Source organism: Oncorhynchus mykiss, chromosome 10, assembly GCF_013265735.2.
Source record: "Oncorhynchus mykiss isolate Arlee chromosome 10, USDA_OmykA_1.1, whole genome shotgun sequence".
NCBI classification, from domain to species: Eukaryota; Metazoa; Chordata; class Actinopteri; order Salmoniformes; family Salmonidae; genus Oncorhynchus; species Oncorhynchus mykiss.
The window spans coordinates 81,901,680-81,924,774 of record NC_048574.1 but is presented as its reverse complement, the minus strand read 5'-3'; the positions used below and the strand labels follow the sequence as shown (position 1 = coordinate 81,924,774).

The 23,095-nt window shown below is 43.1% G+C and overlaps 1 protein-coding gene across 3 annotated transcripts in view; it reads left to right on the top strand.

Moving 5' to 3' along the window:
- The window catches only part of pax-5 (Pax-5 protein), a 132,514-nt gene that overhangs the window by 9,436 nt on the left and 99,983 nt on the right, over nt 1-23,095 (top strand). Inside the window, exon 1 of one of the 3 annotated variants that reach the window (XM_036989323.1) lies at nt 19,781-20,264. The exons of the other annotated variants lie outside the window; for them this stretch is intronic. Within the exon in view, the coding sequence (XP_036845218.1) occupies nt 20,222-20,264 (43 nt within the window). The 5' untranslated portion in view covers nt 19,781-20,221. Of the gene's footprint in view, nt 1-19,780; nt 20,265-23,095 lie in introns of those variants that run through there. 3 annotated transcript variants of the gene reach the window in all.

The following is a 23,095-nucleotide window of genomic DNA, read 5'->3' as shown; positions in this document are numbered from 1 at the left end:
GGTTAGAGTGTAGAGGAGGCAGGTAGCCTAGTGGTTAGAGTGTAGAGGAGGCAGGTAGACTAGTGGTTAGAGTGTAGAGGAGGCAGGTAGCCTAGTGGTTAGAGTGTAGAGGAGGCAGGTAGACTAGTGGTTAGAGTGTAGGGGAGGCAGGTAGCCTAGTGGTTAGAGTGTAGAGGAGGCAGGTAAGCCTAGTGGTTAGAGTGTAGGGAAGGCAGGTATTCTAGTGGTTAGAGTGTAGAGGAGGCAGGTAGCCTAGTGGTTAGAGTGTAGAGGAGGCAGGTAGCCTAGTGGTTAGAGTGTAGAGGAGGCAGGTAGCCTAGTGGTTAGAGTGTAGAGGAGGCAGGTAGCCTAGTGGTTAGAGTGTAGAGGAGGCAGGTAGCCTAGTGGTTAGAGTGTAGAGGAGGCAGGTAGTCTAGTGGTTAGAGTGTAGAGGAGGCAGGTAGCCTAGTGGTTAGAGTGTAGAGGAGGTAGGTAGCCTAGTGGTTAGAGTGTAGAGGAGGCAGGTAGCCTAGTGGTTAGAGTGTAGAGGAGGCAGGTAGACTAGTGGTTAGAGTGTAGAGGCGGCAGGGTAGCCTAGTGGTTAGAGTGTAGAGGCGGCAGGGTAGCCTAGTGGTTAGAGTGTAGAGGAGGCAGGTAGTCTAGTGGTTAGAGTGTAGAGGAGGTAGGTAGTCTAGTGGTTAGAGTGTAGAGGAGGCAGGTAGTCTAGTGGTTAGAGTGTAGGGGAGGCAGGTAGCCTAGTGGTTAGAGTGTAGAGGTGGCAGGTAGCCTAGTGGTTAGAGTGTAGAGGAGGCAGGTAGTCTAGTGGTTAGAGGAGGCAGGTAGTCTAGTGGTTAGAGTGTAGAGGAGGCAGGTAGTCTAGTGGTTAGAGGAGGCAGGTAGTCTAGTGGTTAGAGTGTAGAGGAGGCAGGTAGCCTAGTGGTTAGAGTGTAGAGAAGGTAGGTAGTCTAGTGGTTAGAGTGTAGAGGAGGCAGGTAGTCTAGTGGTTAGAGTGTAGAGGAGGCAGGTAGACTAGTGGTTAGAGTGTAGAGGAGGCAGGTAGCCTAGTGGTTAGAGTGTAGAGGAGGCAGGTAGCCTAGTGGTTAGAGTGTAGAGGAGGCAGGTAGTCTAGTGGTTAGAGTGTAGAGGAGGCAGGTAGTCTAGTGGTTAGAGTGTAGAGGAGGCAAGCTAGTGTTCCCCTGGGTAACTATACTCCACATGCGGAAATATTAGTGGAATTTATCCTACTTGTACGAACATATATTTACGTCAGGTTGAATGTGTTTCCTAGGCAACGTATAGGTTAGAATGGCGACACGTTTTTTTTTTATTTTAATGCCCAAGCCGTTCACTTTCCTGTCAGTGACATATCGACTGTATTTTATTAGTTATGCCTTTATTTTTATTTTTAATAAACGAAGGCATACTTAAAGCGGAGAGATATCGTGCGGGTTTTTTTCTCTCATTATGTTGACAATCACGCGGGCGTGTAATAAAGGAACGCGGAGTGAACATGCGCTATTAATTTTTCATTGCTTTTTTTTTCGTTTAGGGGGTTCACCCACCCAAAAAAACGAGAGAGAGAGAGAGAGAGAGAGAACTTGTCATAAGTACAAAATAAAGGAAATGGGGAAAAGGAATGGATGGAACTAAAACCAAAACAACAATTCTGGCTCGAATTCTCTGCAATCATTATAAACACTTTTTAAAGAAGCACCCCTCCTCCTCTCCTCTCCTCTCCTCCTCTCCTCTTTCTTCTCCTCCTCTCCTCTTTCTTCTCCTCCTCTCCTCCTCTCCTCTTTCTTCTCCTCCTCTCCTCTCCTCTCCTCTCCTCCTCTCCTCTTTCTCCTCCTCTCCTCTCCTCTCCTCCTCTCCTCTTTCTTCTCCTCCTCTCCTCTCTCTTCTCATCCTCTCCTCTCCTCTCCTCTTCTCTCCTCTCCTTTATTCCTCTGTTCTGATTGGGGTAGAGGTAATGAATTATGGTAATAGATCAGAACGCCTTGGATTAAAGTCACCGTATCCTGACAGGAGTTAGTTCTCCTCTCCCAAATATCCCCAGCCTAAAGCAACAATCATTTTGTATACATGATTGGCTGTTGTGTTGGGTTTTTTACATTTTTACATTTTTTTTATTTAATTGCTTATGTATTTAATTTTCTAATCGGAGGACGAAGAGACAAGGATAAGGAACTGCAATTATTTTTTTTTTAATTACAATTTTTATTTCCGGGGGAATATTTGTAAAAGCTTGTAGGCCTATAAAACTTGAGAGGTCACAACAACAACAACAACAACAACAACAATAATAATAATAATAATAATAATAAAAAACATCCGTAAATAAAATAGTTGAAGATGTGGTTTCTTCAGGCTTGTGCTTTGTGTCTAAACATGGAGCTTTTGGACCGCTTTTTCAGAGGCCAAAATGCAGGCAGAGTAAACCGCCCGGTATGACGAGGAATTAGAACGACACACACGTACATGTATTTTAAGCTCTTATATATATATATATTGTTTTCTCCTCCAAGAGTACATGAGACGTTGTGAAAAGAAGTTATGATTGTGTATAAACTGTATATTTTTTTATTTTTTTATTTTTCATTTTTTTACTGCTGCTCTTTAATTACTTGTTACTTTTATCTCTTATTCCCATCCGTCTTTCTTTGAAACGGCGTTGTTGGTTAAGGGGCTCGTAGAGGAAGCCTTTCACTGGTAGGTCTACACCTGTTGTATTCTGGGCAATTGACTAATACAATTCGATTCGATTTGAACTGGTTGTAATGATATTTAATTGATTTCTTTCTGTGAATTGAATACAATCCTTAGTTTAGGGTGTTCTTCGCCGCTTCGAGCGGTTAAGACTCATTAAGAACCCGAATAGGCTCCGTGTCCCGTTACATTTCCTCGTCATAACCACGTCTGTTTGAACGTTTCCCGCCATAATCCTTATGAGAACAAGCCGTTGAAAAAGACGTATTTTATCTCATTTTGCTCGCTGTGCACAAACAATAAAGTAACAAAATATGAACGGCCATTGATATTATTTTTTATTTAACTAGACAAGTCTGTTAAAGAACTAATTCTTATTTTCAATGACGGTCTAGGAACAGTGGGGTTCAATGCCTTGTTCAGGGGTACAAGGAGAGATTTTTTAAGTTCTCAACTCGGGGATTCGATCCAGCAACCTTTTATTTCCCGGGTCAACGCTCTAAACCACTAGGCTACCCTGCCTATGTTATAACCAGGTTGTATTAACCACCACAACAGGTATATTCACGCCATAGCTGCAGTCCTGTCAGTTCGTCCAGACGTGACTTCCCAATGGCAGTCACATGTTCCCAATGTCCCTTATGGGCCCCGGTAGAAAGTAGTGCACTATATAGGGAATAGAGCACCATTTTGGGACGTAGAAAAACCCCAGCGACATAAGAACCTATAATTTAATACCTTATTATCTTGTAATATATCCGTTTCAAACTGCTGTAAACATCCCAAATAAAACGTTGGTCACTATAGCTGTCGATCTGTCAGGCTACGTGACAATCTCAAGTAACCGTCGCAGGGTAACATAATACAATTCTTCACCTGTCTTGAACTTTAAAACATTTTTAATTTTTTTTTTGCTGCCTTGAAATGTAATTAAAAATAAAGATGAAATTAGATTCCCCCTCCCCCTCCTCCTCCTACAGATGTACACAACATTACTCCTCAAGGTGAAAGTTGAAGAACATTTAGCAAATGAAGAAAGAGAAACTAGTAACCGAAAGGTTGCAAGTTCAAATCCCCGAGCTGACAAGGTACAAATCTGTCGTTCTGCCCCCTGAACAAGGCAGTTAACCCACTGTTCCTAGACCAGTTAACCCACTGTTCCTAGACCAGTTAACCCACTGTTCCTAGACCAGTTAACCCACTGTTCCTAGACCAGTTAACCCACTGTTCCTAGACCAGTTAACCCCACTGTTCCTAGACCAGTTAACCCACTGTTCCTAGACCAGTTAACCCACTGTTCCTAGACCAGTTAACCCACTGTTCCTAGACCAGTTAACCCTACTGTTCCTAGACCAGTTAACCCACTGTTCCTAGACCAGTTAACCCTACTGTTCCTAGACCAGTTAACCCACTGTTCCTAGACCAGTTAACCCTACTGTTCCTAGACCAGTTAACCCACTGTTCCTAGACCAGTTAACCCCACTGTTCCTAGACCAGTTAACCCTACTGTTCCTAGACCAGTTAACCCACTGTTCCTAGACCAGTTAACCCACTGTTCCTAGACCAGTTAACCCACTGTTCCTAGACCAGTTAACCCTACTGTTCCTAGACCAGTTAACCCCACTGTTCCTAGACCAGTTAACCCACTGTTCCCAGACCAGTTAACCCACTGTTCCTAGACCAGTTAACCCTACTGTTCCTAGACCAGTTAACACACTGTTCCTAGACCAGTTAACCCCACTGTTCCTAGACCAGTTAACCCCACTGTTCCTAGACCAGTTAACCCCACTGTTCCTAGACCAGTTAACCCACTGTTCCTAGACCAGTTAACCCCACTGTTCCCAGACCAGTTAACCCACTGTTCCTAGACCAGTTAACCCACTGTTCCTAGACCAGTTAACCCACTGTTCTTAGACCAGTTAACCCACTGTTCCTAGGCCAGTTAACCCACTGTTCCTAGACCAGTTAACCCCACTGTTCCTAGACCAGTTAACCCACTGTTCCTAGACCAGTTAACCCACTGTTCCTAGACCAGTTAACCCCACTGTTCCTAGACCAGTTAACCCCACTGTTCCTAGACCAGTTAACCCACTGTTCCTAGACCAGTTAACCCCACTGTTCCTAGACCAGTTAACCCACTGTTCTTAGACCAGTTAACCCACTGTTCCTAGGCCAGTTAACCCACTGTTCCTAGGCCATCATTGAAAATAAGAATTTGTTCTTAATTAACAGCCTCGTTAAATAAAGGTAATATAGACATCTGCTAAATATGAGTATGTGACCAATAACATTTGATTTGATTTGACAAGCGACGTTTAAACCTTGTGATGTGATTATTATTTTTTATTTTTTTGTAAGCAGATTTAAGTGACTAGATCGCTCAGGAACACTCAACACCTCTTGGAAAGCCATTCTGGAGTGTGACTTTTGTATAAACATGCGTGTAATTGTCTCACTGAATAATAATAAAACTATACCAGGGTTTTCAGAAGACCGAGGTGGGTTCTTATCTGGGTATTGTGATGTCATTTTGGGGTATTGTGATGTCATTTTGGGGTATTGTGATGTCATTACGGGGTATTGTGATGTCATTACGGGGTATTGTGATGTGGGTTTTCAGAAGATGGAGAGGCGGGTCGTTTCCTCTTAACTTTTTACCCGTTCCTTTAATATTTATTTTTGATCCTGACAAACTCCCTGTCGGTGACAAGCATACCCATAACATGACACTGCCAACCTCAACCCGCCTCAGTCTTCTGAAAACTTAACCCTGGTTAAAGAGTTGTAATGTTAATGCCAAAGACACACCAGAATGGGTCTTTCAAGTGGTTGGCTGGATGTCCTTTGGGTGGTGGACCATTCTTGGTACACAGGGGAAACTGTTGAGAGTGAAAAAATCACAGCAGCGTTGCAGTTCTTGGACACACAAACGCCTGGCACCTGCTATCACATCCCGTTCAAAGGCACTTACATTGGTTTTTGTCTTAACTGTTCACCCTCTGAATGGTACACATCCACAACCACATCCACAACCACATCCACATCCACAATCCACAACCACAACCACATCCACATCCACATCCACAACCACAACCACAACCACATCCACAACCACAACCACATCCACAATCCACATCCACATCCACAATCACATCCACATCCACATCCACAACCACAACCACATCCACATCCACATCCACATCCACATCCACAACCACAACCACATCCACATCCACATCCACAACCACAATCCACAACCACATCCACAACCACATCCACATCCACAACCACAACCACATCCACATCCACATCCACAATCACATCCACAATCACATCCACATCCACATCCACATCCACAACCACATCCACAACCACAACCACATCCACAACCACATCCACATCCACAACCACATCCACAACCACAACCACATCCACAACCACATCCACAACCACATCCACATCACATCCACAACCACATCCACAACCACAACCACATCCACATCCACAACCACATCCACAACCACATCCACATCCACAACCACATCCACAACCACATCCACATCACATCCACATCCACAATCACATCCACATCCACAACCACATCCGCAACCACATCCACATCCACATCCACAACCACAACCACATCCACATCCACATCCACATCCACAACCACAACCACATCCACAACCACATCCACAACCACATCCACAACCACAACCACATCCACATCCACAACCACATCCACATCCACATCCACAACCACATCCACAACCACATCCACAACCACATCCACGTCCACATCCACATCCACAACCACAACCACAACCACATCCACATCCACATCCACAATCACATCCACATCCACAACCACATCCACAACCACATCCACATCCACATCCACATCCACAACCACAACCACATCCACAACCACATCCACATCCACAACCACAACCACATCCACATCCACATCCACATCCACAACCACATCCACAACCACATCCACAACCACATCCACAACCACATCCACATCCACATCCACAACCACATCCACATCCACATCCACAACCACATCCACAACCACAACCACATCCACATCCACATCCACAACCACATCCACATCCACAATCCACAACCACAACCACATCCACAACCACATCCACATCCACAACCACATCCACATCCACAACCACATCCACAACCACATCCACAACCACATCCACATCCACAACCACATCCACAACCACATCCACAACCACATCCACAACCACAATCACATCCACATCCACATCCACAACCACATCCACATCCACAACCACATCCACAACCACATCCACAACCACATCCACAACTACATCCACAACCACATCCACAACCACATCCACATCCACAACCACATCCACATCCACAACCACATCCACATCCACATCCACATCCACAACCACAACCACATCCACAACCACATCCACAACCACAATCACATCCACATCCACATCCACAACCACATCCACATCCACAACCACATCCACATCCACATCACATCCACATCTACATCCACATCCACATCCACAACCACATCCACAACCACATCCACATCCACAACCACATCTACATCCACAACCACATCCACATCCACAACCACATCCACATCACATCCACAACCACATCCACATCCACATCCACATCCACATCACATCCACATCCACAACCACATCTACATCCACAACCACATCCACATCACATCCACAACTACAATCCACATCCACAACCACATCCACATCCACAACCACATCCACATCACATCCACATCCACATCACATCCACATCCACATACACATCACATCCACATCCACATCTACATCCACATCCACATCCACAACCACATCTACATCCACAACCACATCCACATCCACATCACATCCACAACTACAATCCACATCCACATCCACAACCACATCCACATCCACATCCACATCCACAACCACAATCACATCCACAATCACATCCACATCCACAACCACATCCACATCCACAACCACATCCACAACCACATCCACAATCCACAATCCACATCCACATCCACAACCACAACCACATCCACAACCACATCCACATCCACATCACATCCACAATCCACATCCACATCCACATCCACAACCACAACCACATCCACATCCACAACCACATCCACATCCACATCCACAACCACAACCACAACCACATCCACAACCACATCCACAACCACATCCACAACCACAACCACATCCACATCCACAACCACAACCACATCCACATCCACAACCACATCCACAATCACATCCACAACCACATCCACAATCACATCCACATCACATCCACAACCACATCCACATCACATCCACATCCACAACCACAACCACATCCACAATCACATCCACATCCACATCCACATCCACATCACATCCACATCCACAATCACATCCACATCCACATCCACATCACATCCACAATCCACAACCACAACCACAACCACATCACATCCACATCCACATCCACAATCCACATCCACATCCACAACCACATCCACAATCCACATCCACATCCACAACCACATCCACAATCCACATCCACATCCACATCCACAATCCACATCCACAACCACATCCACATCACATCCACAACCACATCCACAACCACATCCACATCCACAATCCACATCCACAACCACATCCACATCCACAACCACAACCACATCCACAATCCACAACCACATCCACAACCACATCCACATCCACAATCCACAATCCATGTCTCAATTGTCTCAATTGTCTCAAGGCTTAAAAAATAATGATTTAACCTCGTCTCCTCTCCTTCATCTACACTGATTGAAGTGGATTTAACACTCGGCATCAATAAGGGATCATAGCTTTCACCTGGATTCACCTGGTCAGTCTGGGTCATGGTGAGAGCAGGTGTTCTTCGTGTTTTTTTACTCTGTGTATATTGCTCTATGAGTTGTGCAAAGTTGGAGGAATCTTAATGAAAATGATTCACAAATATCTCTCTCTCACTCTCTCTCTCTCTCTAAACCATCTATACCCAGCTCTCTCTCTCTCTAAACCATCTATACCCATCTCTCTCTCTCTCTCTAAACCATCTATACCCAGCTCTCTCTCTCTCTAAACCATCTATACCCAGCTCCCTCTCTCTCTAAACCATCTATACCCAGCTCTCTAAACCATCTATACCCAGCTCTCTCTCTCTCTCTCTCTAAATCATCTATACCCAGCTCTCTCTCTCTCTCTAAACCATCTATACTCAGCTCTCTCTCTCTCTAAACCATCTATACCCAGCTCTCTCTCTCTCTAAACCATCTATACCCAGCTCTCTCTCTCTCTCTCTCTCTCTCTCTAAACCATCTATACTCAGCTCTCTCTCTCTAAACCATCTATACCCAGCTCTCTCTCTCTCTAAACCATCTATACCCAGCTCTCTCTCTCTCTAAACCATTTATACCCAGCTCTCTCTCTCTCTCTAAACCATCTATACCCAGCTCTCTCTCTCTCTAAACCATCTATACCCAGCTCTCTCTCTCTCTCTAAACCATCTATACCCAGCTCTCTCTCTCTCTAAACCATCTATACCCAGCTCTCTCTCTCTCTAAACCATCTATACCCAGCTCTCTCTCTCTCTCTAAACCATCTATACCCAGCTCTCTCTCTCTCTAAACCATCTATACCCAGCTCTCTCTCTCTCTCTAAACCATCTATACCCAGCTCTCTCTCTCTCTAAACCATCTATACCCAGCTCTCTCTCTCTCTAAACCATCTATACCCAGCTCTCTCTCTCTCTCTAAACCATCTATACCCAGCTCTCTCTCTCTCTAAACCATCTATACCCAGCTCTCTCTCTCTCTAAACCATCTATACCCAGCTCTCTCTCTCTCTCTAAACCATCTATACCCAGCTCTCTCTCTCTCTAAACCATCTATACCCAGCTCTCTCTCTCTCTAAACCATCTATACCCATCTCTCTCTCTCTCTCTCTAAACCATCTATACCCAGCTCTCTCTTTCTCTATACCACCTATACCCAGCTCTCTCTCTCTCTCTCTAAACCATCTATACCCAGCTCTCTCTCTCTCTCTAAACCATCTATACCAGCTCTCTCTCTCTCTCTCTCTCTCTCTCTAAACCATCTATACCCAGCTCTCTCTCTCTCTCTCTAAACCATCTATACCCAGCTCTCTCTCTCTCTCTCTCTCTAAACCATCTATACCCAGCTCTCTCTCTCTCTCTCTAAATAATCTATACCCAGCTCTCTCTCTCTCTCCCTCTCTCTCTCTCTCTAAACCATCTATACCCAGCTCTCTCTCTCTCTCTCTCTCTCTCTCTCTAAACCATCTATACCCAACTCTCTCTCTCTCTCTCTCTAAACCATCTATACCCATCTCTCTCTCTCTCTCTCTCTCTCTAAACCATCTATACCCAGCTCTCTCTCTCTCTCTCTCTAAACCATCTATACCCAGCTCTCTCTCTCTAAACCATCTATACCCAGCTCTCTCTCTCTAAACCATCTATACCCAGCTCTCTCTCTCTAAACCATCTATACCCAGCTCTCTCTCTCTAAACCATCTATACCCAGCTCTCTCTCTCTAAATCATCTATACCCAGCTCTCTCTCTCTCTCTCTAAACCATCTATACCCAGCTCTCTCTCTCTCTCTAAACCATCTATACCCAGCTCTCTCTAAACCATCTATACCCAGCTCTCTCTCTCTCTAAACCATCTATACCCAGCTCTCTCTAAACCATCTATACCCAGCTCTCTCTCTCTCTAAACCATCTATACCCAGCTCTCTCTCTCTCTCTCTCTCTCTCTAAACCATCTATACCCAACTCTCTCTCTCTCTCTCTCTAAACGATCTATACCGAGCTCTCTCTCTCTCTCTCTCTCTCTCTCTAAACCATCTATACCCAGCTCTCGCTCTCTCTCTCTCTAAACCATCTATACCCAGCTCTCTCTCTCTCTCTCTAAACCATCTATACCCAGCTCTCTCTCTCTAAACCATCTATACCCAGCTCTCTCTCTCTAAACCATCTATACCCAGCTCTCTCTCTCTAAATCATCTATACCCAGCTCTCTCTCTCTCTCTCTAAACCATCTATACTCAGCTCTCTCTCTCTCTAAACCATCTATACCCAGCTCTCTCTATCTCTAAACCATCTATACCCAGCTCTCTCTCTCTCTCTCTAAACCATCTATACCCAGCTCTCTCTCTCTCTCTCTCTAAACCATCTATACCCAGCTCTCTCTCTCTCTAAACCATCTATACCCAGCTCTCTCTCTCTCTAAACCATCTATACCCAGCTCTCTCTCTCTCTCTCTCTAAACCAACCAGCTCTCTCTCTCTCTCTCTAAACCATCTATACCCAGCTCTCTCTCTCTAAACCATCTATACCCAGCTCTCTCTCTCTAAATCATCTATACCCAGCTCTCTCTCTCTCTCTCTAAACCATCTATACCCAGCTCTCTCTCTCTCTAAACCATCTATACCCAGCTCTCTCTCTCTCTAAACCATCTATACCCAGCTCTCTCTCTCTCTCTCTCTCTAAACCATCTATACCCAGCTCTCTCTCTCTCTAAACCATCTATACCCAGGTCTCTCTCTCTCTCTAAACCATCTATACCCAGCTCTCTCTCTCTAAACCATCTATACCCAGCTCTCTCTCTCTCTAAACCATCTATACCCAGCTCTCTCTCTCTCTAAACCATCTATACCCATCTCTCTCTCTCTCTCTCTCTCTAAACCATCTATACCCAGCTCTCTCTCTCTCTCTCTAAATAATCTATACCCAGCTCTCTCTCTCTCTCTCTCTCTCTCTCTCTAAACCATCTATACCCAGCTCTCTCTCTCTCTCTCTCTAAACCATCTATACCCAGCTCTCTCTCTCTCTAAACCATCTATACCCAGCTCTCTCTCTCTCTAAATCATCTATACCCAGCTCTCCCTCTCTCTCTCTAAATCATCTATACCCAGCTCTCTCTCTCTCTAAACCATCTATACCCAGTTCTCTCTCTCTCTCTCTCTCTCTCTCTAAACCATCTATACCCAGCTCTCTCTCTCTCTCTAAACCATCTATACCCAGTTCTCTCTCTCTTTCTCTAAACCATCTATACCCAGCTCTCTCTCTCTCTCTAAACCATCTCTACCCAGTTCTCTCTCTCTCTCTCTCTAAACCATCTATACCCAGCTCTAACCCGAATGCCTGTAGATGGACTTGTTTTAATGCATCTCCCCTCCTATAGGGAAAATAATGGCATCCCAAACTACTTCCCACGGCTATGATCAAAAGTACAGCACTCTGTGTGGTGACTCTGTGTTCAGTTGACTACATGGTGACTCTGTGTTCAGGTGACTGCATGGTGACTCTGTGTTCAGGTGACGGCATGGTGACTCTGTGTTCAGTTGACTACATGGTGACTCTGTGTTCAGGTGACTGCATGGTGACTCTGTGTTCAGGTGATTACATGGTGACTCTGTGTTCAGTTGACTGCATGGTGACTCTGTGACTCTGTGTTTCAGTTGACTGCATGGTGACTCTGTGTTCAGGTGACTGCATAGTGACTCTGTGTTCAGTTGACTGCATGGTGACTCTGTGTTCAGGTGACTGCATAGTGACTCTGTGTTCAGGTGACTACATGGTGCCTCTGTGTTCAGGTGACTACATGGTGACTCTGTGTTCAGATGACTGCATGGTGACTCTGTGTTCAGGTGACTACATGGTGACTCTGTGTTCAGATGACTGCATGGTGACTCTGTGTTCAGGTGACTGCATGGTGACTCTGTGTTCAGGTGACTGCATGCATGGTGACTCGGTGTTCAGGTGATTACATGGTGACTCTGTGTTCAGTTGACTGCATGGTGACTCTGTGTTCAGGTGACTGCATAGTGACTCTGTGTTCAGGTGATTACATGGTGACTCTGTGTTCAGTTGACTGCATGGTGACTCTGTGACTCTGTGTTCAGGTGACTACATGGTGACTCTGTGACTCTGTGTTCAGTTGACTACATGGTGACTCTGTGACTCTGTGTTCAGTTGACTACATGGTGACTTTGTGACTCTGTGTTCAGTTGACTACATGGTGACTCTGTGTTCAGGTGACTGCATGGTGACTGTGTTCAGGTGACTGCATGGTGACTCTGTGTTCAGTTGACTGCATGGTGACTCTGTGTTCAGTTGACTACATGGTGACTCTGTGTTCAGGTGACTGCATGGTGACTCTGTGTTCAGGTGACTGCATGGTGACTCTGTGTTCAGTTGACTACATGGTGACTCTGTGTTCAGGTGACTGCATGGTGACTCTGTGTTCAGGTGACTACATGGTGACTCTGTGTTCAGTTGACTGCATGGTGACTCTGTGTTCAGTTGACTGCATGGTGACTCTGTGTTCAGTTGACTGCATGGTGACTCTGTGTTCAGTTGACTGCATGGTGACTCTGTGTTCAGTTGACTGCATGGTGACTCTGTGTTCAGTTGACTGCATGGTGACTCTGTGTTCAGTTGACTGCATGGTGACTCTGTGTTCAGTTGACTGCATGGTGACTCTGTGTTCAGTTGACTGCATGGTGACTCTGTGTTCAGTTGACTACATGGTGACTCTGTGTTCAGGTGACTGCATGGTGACTCTGTGACTCTGTGTTCAGTTGACTTGATTACAGAGGAAGAGAAAGAGAGAAAGAGAAAGAAAGACTAAATAAAGGCCCTTCCTGGTTTCAGATGACTCTGTGTTCTGTCTCTATACCTCTCAGACTATATAAAGATCCTTCCTGGTTTCAGATGGAAACTCTGTGTTCTGTCTCTATACCTCTCAGACTATATAAAGGCCCTTCCTGGTTTCAGATGACTCTGTGTTCTGTCTCTATACCTCTCAGACTATATAAAGGTCCTTCCTGGTTTCAGATGGAAACTCTGTGTTCTGTCTCTATACCTCTCAGACTATATAAAGATCCTTCCTGGTTTCAGATGACTCTGTGTTCTGTCTCTATACCTCTCAGACTATATAAAGATCCTTCCTGGTTTCAGATGACTCTGTGTTCTGTCTCTATACCTCTCAGACTATATAAAGGCCCTTCCTGGTTTCAGATGGAAACTCTGTGTTCTGTCTCTATACCTCTCAGACTATATAAAGATCCTTCCTGGTTTCAGATGACTCTGTGTTCTGTCTCTATACCTCTCAGACTATATAAAGATCCTTCCTGGTTTCAGATGACTCTGTGTTCTGTCTCTATACCTCTCAGACTATATAAAGATCCTTCCTGGTTTCAGATGACTCTGTGTTCTGTCTCTATACCTCTCAGACTATATAAAGATCCTTCCTGGTTTCAGATGGAAACTCTGTGTTCTGTCTCTATACCTCTCAGACTATATAAAGGTCCTTCCTAGTTTCAGATGGAAAGATCAAGACAAATCTGAACTAAATATCTGACTGACATTCTAATATCTTGTTGCATCTCGGTGGATAATCTATTTTCCTTTTTAAAATGGAAGATTTTAGTCGCCTACAACATCAAATGCAAATTTTGATCTCTGTTATAACGTTCTAGAAAGAAACCTTTCCCTGATGGAAGCTGTGTGTGTGTGTGTGTGTGTGTGAGAGAGAGAGAGAGAGAGAGAGAGAGAGAGAGAGAGAGAGAGAGAGAGAGAGACAGAGACAGAGAGGACATGAGTTGTGTCGCCCCCTGGCGGTGTAACTGTGAACTTCCTCTCGTAATCCAACCCGTTCACAAACAGCCAGGGAGGGCCTCGTTGATCGCGACCGTACATGGCAGTGGGATGGAGAGCGTACAGACGGAGCCTCGGCTACTGTTTAATGTGTCGACTACATATCAAACACACGTTGAAATAGTTTTTATCATGTACACGTGTTGTCACAGTTAGGTCAAACTCAGTAGGCCTATTTAATTAAACCGGGACCAAACATTTGATGAATCAGTCTTCTTAACCAAGATAATTCAGTCATCTAAAATTCAGTTGGATTAGAGTTTTTTTTTTATTATATAATTAATTTATAATAAAGCATTAGATAAATGTTAAGGTTGTCAATCAGCAGTTGAAACAATAACAAATCGAATTCCCCTCCCGTTTCGGGTAAAAAAAAAAAAGGGGTAACTGGAGAAATGTACCCCACTCATTTTCATAGACAGAACTACGGATTTACAAGGACTGACCGTCCATGATATCAACACGTGAGGTTTAAATCCGGTTTTGAGGCTATACACCGTTTGTTTACAATTACATTGTTTACAAACAACGGGGGAAAAACCAGCTGATATGTTGGGTTCTGATGGGCTAAGACAGGTGTAGTCTTCAAGAGACAATAGGTTCATATCATTAAATCAAAAGTCATAAAATGTACGTAGGAACTGCAGATATCCCCTTTAGTTAAAGATGAAACGCATGTGTAAAACAGTAGAAGAAGAATGACTAGTTTAAAACGTTAAACAATGTGTAAAACAGTAGAAGAAGAATGACTAGTTTAAAACATTAAACCATGTGTAAAACAGTAGAAGAAGAATGACTAGTTTAAAACGTTAAACGATACACAAAATATACTGGTTATAATCATTACACGATCTATTGAATAGTTATAAACGAATTGTTGATATCATTATTATGAAATGTTCGCTCTCGAGTGGCGCAGCGGTCTAAGGCACTGCATCTCAGTGCAAGTGGCCGCTGGTTCGGCTCTATCGTGCCGTGATTGGGAGTACCATAGGCCGGCGCACAATTGGCCCAGCGTTGGCCGGGGTAGGCCGTAATTGTAAATAAGAATTCGTTCTTAATTGACTTGCCTAGTTAGGTTAAATAAATAATTTCGTCTATTATTAGCTATGAGCCTTGTATAGGATAGCCGTGGGAGGTATTTGGACTTATAAACCTAAAATGTGTTGCGTTACAGCGTGTAGTAGATGTATGGATATGAATATAGCTAGATAACAACAAAGCTGTGGGGGGAAATGAATGAATGTCGAGGAGGAGAAAATAACGGTGTTTCATTTTGTTTGACGCTTTAGGCGATCTGCAGTGAATATTTCAGGGGTGAAATGTTTCTCTCATATAACTCAGGTGGGACTTGTATGTAGTGAATCCTGTTCAGGTTTGCTGAACTAGAATATGAACGACGGTTCTTTGCCAATCAATTCCATTAGCCTAATGAGAAGAGCTGCATGTTTCATATAGCGCCCGGTTTTCCTTCCTTCCTTCCTTCCTTCCATCATTCCTTCCTTCCTTCCTTCCTTGGCTTCGAGCGAACATTATAACATTTGGAGCTAGAAACGGTGTGTTTGTTTGTTGATGAGGAGGAACAAGACGAAGTGTTGTTTCCCCCCAATAACACTGACTGACTGGCTGGCTGGCTGACTGACTGACTGACTGAGTGTTGACTGACATGTGACTGACTGACTGACTGACTGACTGACTAACTGACTGGCTGACTGACTGGCTGGCTGACTGACTGACATGTGACTGACTGACTGACTGACTGACTGACTGGCTGACTGGCTGACTGGCTGACTGACTGACTGGCTGACTGACTGACTGGCTGGCTGACTGACTGACTGAGTGTTGACTGAGATGTGACTGACATGTGACTGACTGACTGACTGAGTGTTGACTGAGATGTGACTGACATGTGACTGAGATGTGACTGACTGACTGACTGTCTGACTGACTGACTGACTGACTGACTGACTGTCTGACTGACTGACTGACTGACTGGCTGACTGACTGACTGACTGACTGACTGACTGACTGGCTGACTGACTGACTGACTGACTGACTGACTGGCTGACTGACTGACTGACTGACTGGCTGACTGACTGACTGGCTGACTGACTGACAGGCCGAGACACAAACAGACAGACTTTCTGTGACATTTTATTTATTTATTTATTTACCTTTATTTAACCAGGTAGGCAAGTTGAGAACAGGTTCTCATTTACAATTGCGACCTGGCCAAGATAAAGCAAAGCAGTTCGACAGATACAACAACACAGAGTTACACATGGAGTAAAACAAACATACAGTCAATAATAAAGTATAAACAAGTCTATATACAATGTGAGCAAATGAGGTGAGAAGGGAGGTAAAGGCAAAAAAAGGCCTTGGTGGCAAGGTAAATACAATATAGAAAGTAAAACACTGGAATGGTAGTTTTGCAATGGAAGAATGTGCAAAGTAGAAATAATGTGACATGTGATTGTTCTAATTCTAGAATAGTATATCTATATGTATCAGTGTTCTAGTTTATTTGTTCTAATTCTAGAATAGTATATCTATATGAATCAGCATTCTAGTTTATTTGTTCTAATTCTAGAATAGTATATCTATATGAATCAGCATTCTAGTTTATTTGTTCTAATTCTAGAATAGTATATCTATATGAATCAGCATTCTAGTTTATTTGTTCTAATTCTAGAATAGTATATCTATATGAATCAGCATTCTAGTTTATTTGTTCTAATTCTAGAATAGTATATCTATATGAATCAGCATTCTAGTTTATTTGTTCTAATTCTAGAATAGTATATCTAGATACATCAGTGTTCTAGTTGATGTGTTCTAATTCTAGAATAGTATATCTAGATGCATCAGTGTTCTAGTTTATTTGTTCTAATTCTAGAATAGTATATCTAGATACATCAGTGTTCTAGTTGATGTGTTCTAATTCTAGAATAGTATATCTAGATGTATCAGTGTTCTAGTTTATTTGTTCTAATTCTAGAATAGTATATCTAGATACATCAGTGTTCTAGTTGATGTGTTCTAATTCTAGAATAGTATATATATGTATCAGTGTTCTAGTTGATGTGTTCTAATTCTAGAATAGTATATCTAGATGTATCAGTGTTCTAGTTTATTTGTTCTAATTCTAGAATAGTATATCTAGATGCATCAGTGTTCTAGTTGATGTGTTCTAATTCTAGAATAGTATATATATATGTATCAGTGTTCTAGTTGATGTGTTCTAATTCTAGAATAGTATATCTAGATACATCAGTGTTCTAGTTGATGTGTTCTAATTCTAGAATAGTATATCTAGATGCATCAGTGTTCTAGTATATTTGTTCTAATTCTAGAATAGTATATCTAGATGCATCAGTGTTCTAGTTGATGTGTTCTAATTCTAGAATAGTATATCTAGATACATCAGTGTTCTAGTATATTTGTTCTAATTCTAGAATAGTATATATATATGTATCAGTGTTCTAGTTGATGTGTTCTAATTCTAGAATAGTATATATATATGTATCAGTGTTCTAGTTGATGTGTTCTAATTCTAGAATAGTATATATATATGTATCAGTGTTCTAGTTGATGTGTTCTAATTCTAGAATAGTATATCTAGATACATCAGTGTTCTAGTATATTTGTTCTAATTCTAGAATAGTATATATATATGTATCAGTGTTCTAGTTGATGTGTTCTAATTCTAGAATAGTATATATATATGTATCAGTGTTCTAGTTGATGTGTTCTAATTCTAGAATAGTATATATATATGTATCAGTGTTCTAGTTGATGTGTTCTAATTCTAGAATAGTATATATATATGTATCAGTGTTCTAGTTTATTTGTTCTAATTCTAGAATAGTATATCTAGATGCATCAGTGTTCTAGTTGATGTTTTCTCTCCGTTGGTTTATACTGAGTTGTGTTAATGAAATGACTTCCCAAATACCATTTATTGTCTTCTTTTCGTTTGCATATATTTTCTTTCAATGAGAAGGTCTGAGGAGAACGGATAGGCCCATATAACCACTCCCGGGTTTTTAATTCAATAGTATTTTTATAGGCTATTTTCATTATAGGCCTAGCTACAACTAAGTCTCTCATTTTTTTTTTTAGTAATACTCAATTAATTTACCGGTTTATATTGACAGGAATAAATTTACTTCAACAAGGTTCTAAAGGCAGTAGTTCTTAACCTTGGTAATTGAAATTAAAACGTAAAATCACCCACTGTCTAGAACCCCGCCGCAATGCGAGCCCGCCTATTGGTCTATGGGACAATTCGAATAGCGAGTCGTTCACCCCGCAGGATTCGGACCGACCAATCAGCGGTTGGCCCCCACCCCACCTGATCCTATCAGGGAGCCGGGCGTGACGTCAGAGCGGTGCACAGGCCCGTGATTGGCTCGTTGAAGGGTTTGATTGACAGGGTGTGGTAAGGACCAGGTTGGCTGGCGCGCGGGCGCTGTCCACACCAGAGCAGGTCCTGAAACTCGGCGTGCGCAAATCGTGGGCTCCTCACGCTGCAGCGAGCCTCTCAACCTTCTTAACCGAATAGAGCTCACGGTGGGAACGTTTACGCGAGGAACAATACTGGGTTTTTTTTTCTCTCCCCCTGTTCCACACACAGCGACATTCCTGTACAGACACACACTCATCCCTGGGATTTTACGTGTGTTTGTGTGACAGTGTGTGTTTGAAGAGCGACAAAACGAGCCAACTGATTCACACCCTTCACAGCAGCTTCACATAATGAGCCATTTAACTTCACTTGCTTCGTGCCCATCTCTCATTTTCGTTTTTAAAAAACTTTTCAATTTGATCTCGCTCTAAAATGTGCCTCTTAGTTTCTCCCCCCCAGCGCGCTTTCACGGAAGCCACGACAACAGTGATGGAGTTTAATAAGTGTTTCTGGAACCGGAGGATTTGAGGAGAAGAGTAACGTTGTTTTCCCAACGGTCACTGCTGGAGCAATGTTGTAGCCGATGAATCAACTGGACACTCAACATACCGGGGATTTCTAACGAATTGTCCTACCGGAGGCAAGAAGGATTCTAACGGGGGGCTCGAGTCAGACCGGTGAGAGGGAGCAGCGTTTACCGTGTGTTCACCGTGTGAATGACAGCAGCTTCTCTCCGGTTCAGTCACAGTTCAGGGGTCAGGACCAACGGACCGAGAAGGCGACCGAGATTCCGTTACGAGGGGAGTGCAATAGACTAACACGTTTCGGTCTCGGTCTATTTTTTTTCTATAATAACGTTCACGTTATTCAATTATTTTTGTTGGACTTACTCGTCTTTCAATCAGAAATGTCCTGTTGAAGGGATTGGGACCGAGAGTTGATGTGTTTTCTCCGCCGGCCTTGGAGGCACCTAAGCCGGATAGTTAGAATGAGTAACCCCGCTGAACTCCCAATGAAGGAACCGGAGTAATTTGAATTCTGATTATATTCTTACACAATTATTATCAGTTACAAACTCTCAATTTTTTTTTTAAACAACATTTATTTTTTGTTGTATTATTCGTTAGCTTAAAAAAAAATTATAATATTATATTTAAAAAAAATATATAACATTTTTTATTTTTTTTATTTTGGAGGGACCAGTCTCTTCGTGGCTTAACGGTTTCTTGGTGTTTTGGGGTTTTTTTGAAACGCATCCATCATCTCTGGGGTTGTGAGCGCAAGAGAGAAGGACGCACCCGGTGGGCCTCGTGAAGACGTTCATACCGTAAGGGGCCTCCATCCCCCAGCCGTGAGAGCCAGCTACGATGGAGATTCACTGTAAACACGACCCGTTCGCTGCGATGCACAGTAAGTACCGTTTTACCAAGCGCTGCCTGCCCCCTTCTCTCCGTCAACCGATATTTAAACACAAGAGTGCCCAGAGGTTAATACCGCTATAGAGATGCCTGATCTTTCCTCTGTAGCCTATTTATCTAGACGAGATGCCACATGCAGAGGCTTCAACTTGTGTTGTCCAAATAGAAGGAACACTTAAGCATCTTTATATTTTCAACCAACTTTGATCAAGAATTTGTCTGGAGATTTTTTTTTGTGTGTGTGTGTGTGTGTGTATAGTGATGTGTATATTAGTGCATCATGGTGTGTGTGTGTGTGTGTGTGTGTGTGTGTGTACTGACGTGTGTATTAGTGCATCATGGTGTGTGTTTTCTGCTTCCTGTTTTAGTCTTTTATCAATAACCCTGGATGATGGGAGGGGAGGAGGGTGGGGGTGGGGTGAGGGTGAGGGGAGGAGGAGGGTGGAAGGGGAGGGGGGGAAGGAGGTGCTGAAAGAGGCACCAGTCACATCCGGGGCCAGTGGTAACAAAGCAGGACTTAAAAAACACTGAACTTGACCCGCCGTGTTCCGATGCTCCTCACACCGCTCACGCCGCTCACGCCGCTCACACCGCTCACGCCGCTAACACCGGCTCATAACCGGACACAGGGACACGCTATACTGTCGCTACGGCAGCAGTAGAGGGTTATGAGGCGGCTATGAACACCGGCTGTGGGTTGTGCAGGGGAAGAGACGCACGGCGGAGGAACTTGATCTCTGTTCTGTGACATGGCGGGCAGTAGCAGCAGAGGTCATGGGGTCTCTCTCCTCTCTCTTTCACTTGTCACCCCCCCCCCACCCCCTCCACTCCTGCTTTTATTTCTCTGGACTTTACGTCACCCCCTTCTTTTACTCTCTCTTTTCTCTCGGGTAAAAGGCTATAACCCCCCCTCCCCTCACCCGCTCTCCCGTTTCACAGATCTAAGAAGGGGTTAAATATGACCGAGGCCTTTACTGTTCTTTTTTTTTGAGCTCACAGAATTAGCTGTAGCTACTTGACCTATAGGACAGGAAATCCTTGACTCCACCTAAAAATCCACGACAACAAAAAAAACAACAACAACAGCGTTACATTACCAAGTCATAGCAGTAATATCACCGCAGAGACCAAACAACAGCGTTACATTACCAAGTCATAGCAGTAATATCACCGCAGAGACCAAACAACAGCGTTACATTACCAAGTCATAGCAGTAATATCACCGCAGAGACCAAACAACAGCGCTATCAGTGATAGTAACGTAGGCTAATGCATATTGTAGTCTAATAGTGATATATATATATATATATATATATATATATATTATTTATATAATAACGTTATTTTATATGTTATATGTCCTGTATATAAAGGTTATTTTAAACAGGATAACTACAATGTTTTGTTGGACATTTTCAGTGTATTTAACTCGACCACCCAAAGCGCAGATTGTTACGGTCCTGTCTCCTATATCACCTTGTTGCTTTAGTCTGATAATCACACCGAATAATACCCCCCCCCCCCACACCCCCGGTTAAACCATGTAATACCCCCAAGGTCTACCGTGTCACAGGCCCGGTACAGACTTGTCCCCTCTCACACGCCGTTATGTGAAACGACAGACATTCTCACGGTGAGTTTAACGGCGGATTAGGCCCTGAGCACGTTTCTAAAGCTAGAACGAATCACGTTTCCTCTCCTCTCAGTGTGTCCGGGCCAGTGGCCGTTTCTAGCAGTGTAGTGATAGACTAGTAGTAGTGGATACCTCGGCGCTTCTATGGACGACAGGGCTGAGAGATGCTCTACCATCACACACACGTCAGAGCTGGCAAAGAATTTACTGTGACGTGTGAAACTTTTTTTGCTGGTTTATGTGTGTGTGTGTGTGTATGTGTGTGTGTGTTTACTTCAATTGAGAACAGAAAATCTAAATACCGTCTAGAAAACATTTATGAAGTTCAGGAGATATTATATTATATTATAGAGACATAAATAATTTGAGGATAGACGACATTGCTGCCATGTCACTAATATATCAACACATTATATAAGGCTTTAGGCCGAAAATAGGAAGAGTCACAATGAGACCTTGTGCGTTCATCCAGAACCCATTCAGTCCTATCTCTCTCAGACAGCTCTTCTTTTCACTGCAAAACACACCGTATTTCTCTCACCGGACTCGTAATTAAATGGTTCCTTATTTTTGGGGCTATTTAAAAAAAAAAATGTAAGAAAGTTTTCATATCGAAGATGCGTTAGACTAAATCACCGAGGTCCCAAAAGACAGAAGTGTTAACATGTTGATACGATACGCTGTCTCGGCTTGCGTTCGTTCACTGTCATTAATCTCGCTTTTTTTTGACTTGGGGCTACTATTTTTGTTTTGTTTTGGCCATTTGTTTAGGTTTTTAAAAGTGGAAATCTTCTGAGAATTGTAGTCCCTTTTGGTGTTGTTATTTTCTTCGAGATGCTTTAATGCAGGAGAGTGTTTGGGTTGGAAAAGCGTTCATAGATTCAAACATCTGATACCTCGTTTTATACCATTCCTGTATTTGAACCTCTCTCGTTTACAGACGATTGAAAAAATGACAAAATAATAATAATTATTTGATTTATTACGCTGCAATTATTGTTTTTTACTATTTATAAATTGGGTATTATTAGTAACCTTATAGTAATAATATTGTTATAATTCATATTTTGTTCACCGGTTGTTTGTTTCGGTAACTTTAATGAAAGTAGTTGACATTAAAGTTAATTTCAAAAAACCACATCTCGTGTTAACCGAAAGTAAAAGAGTTTCTTAAAAACATATGAATTCAA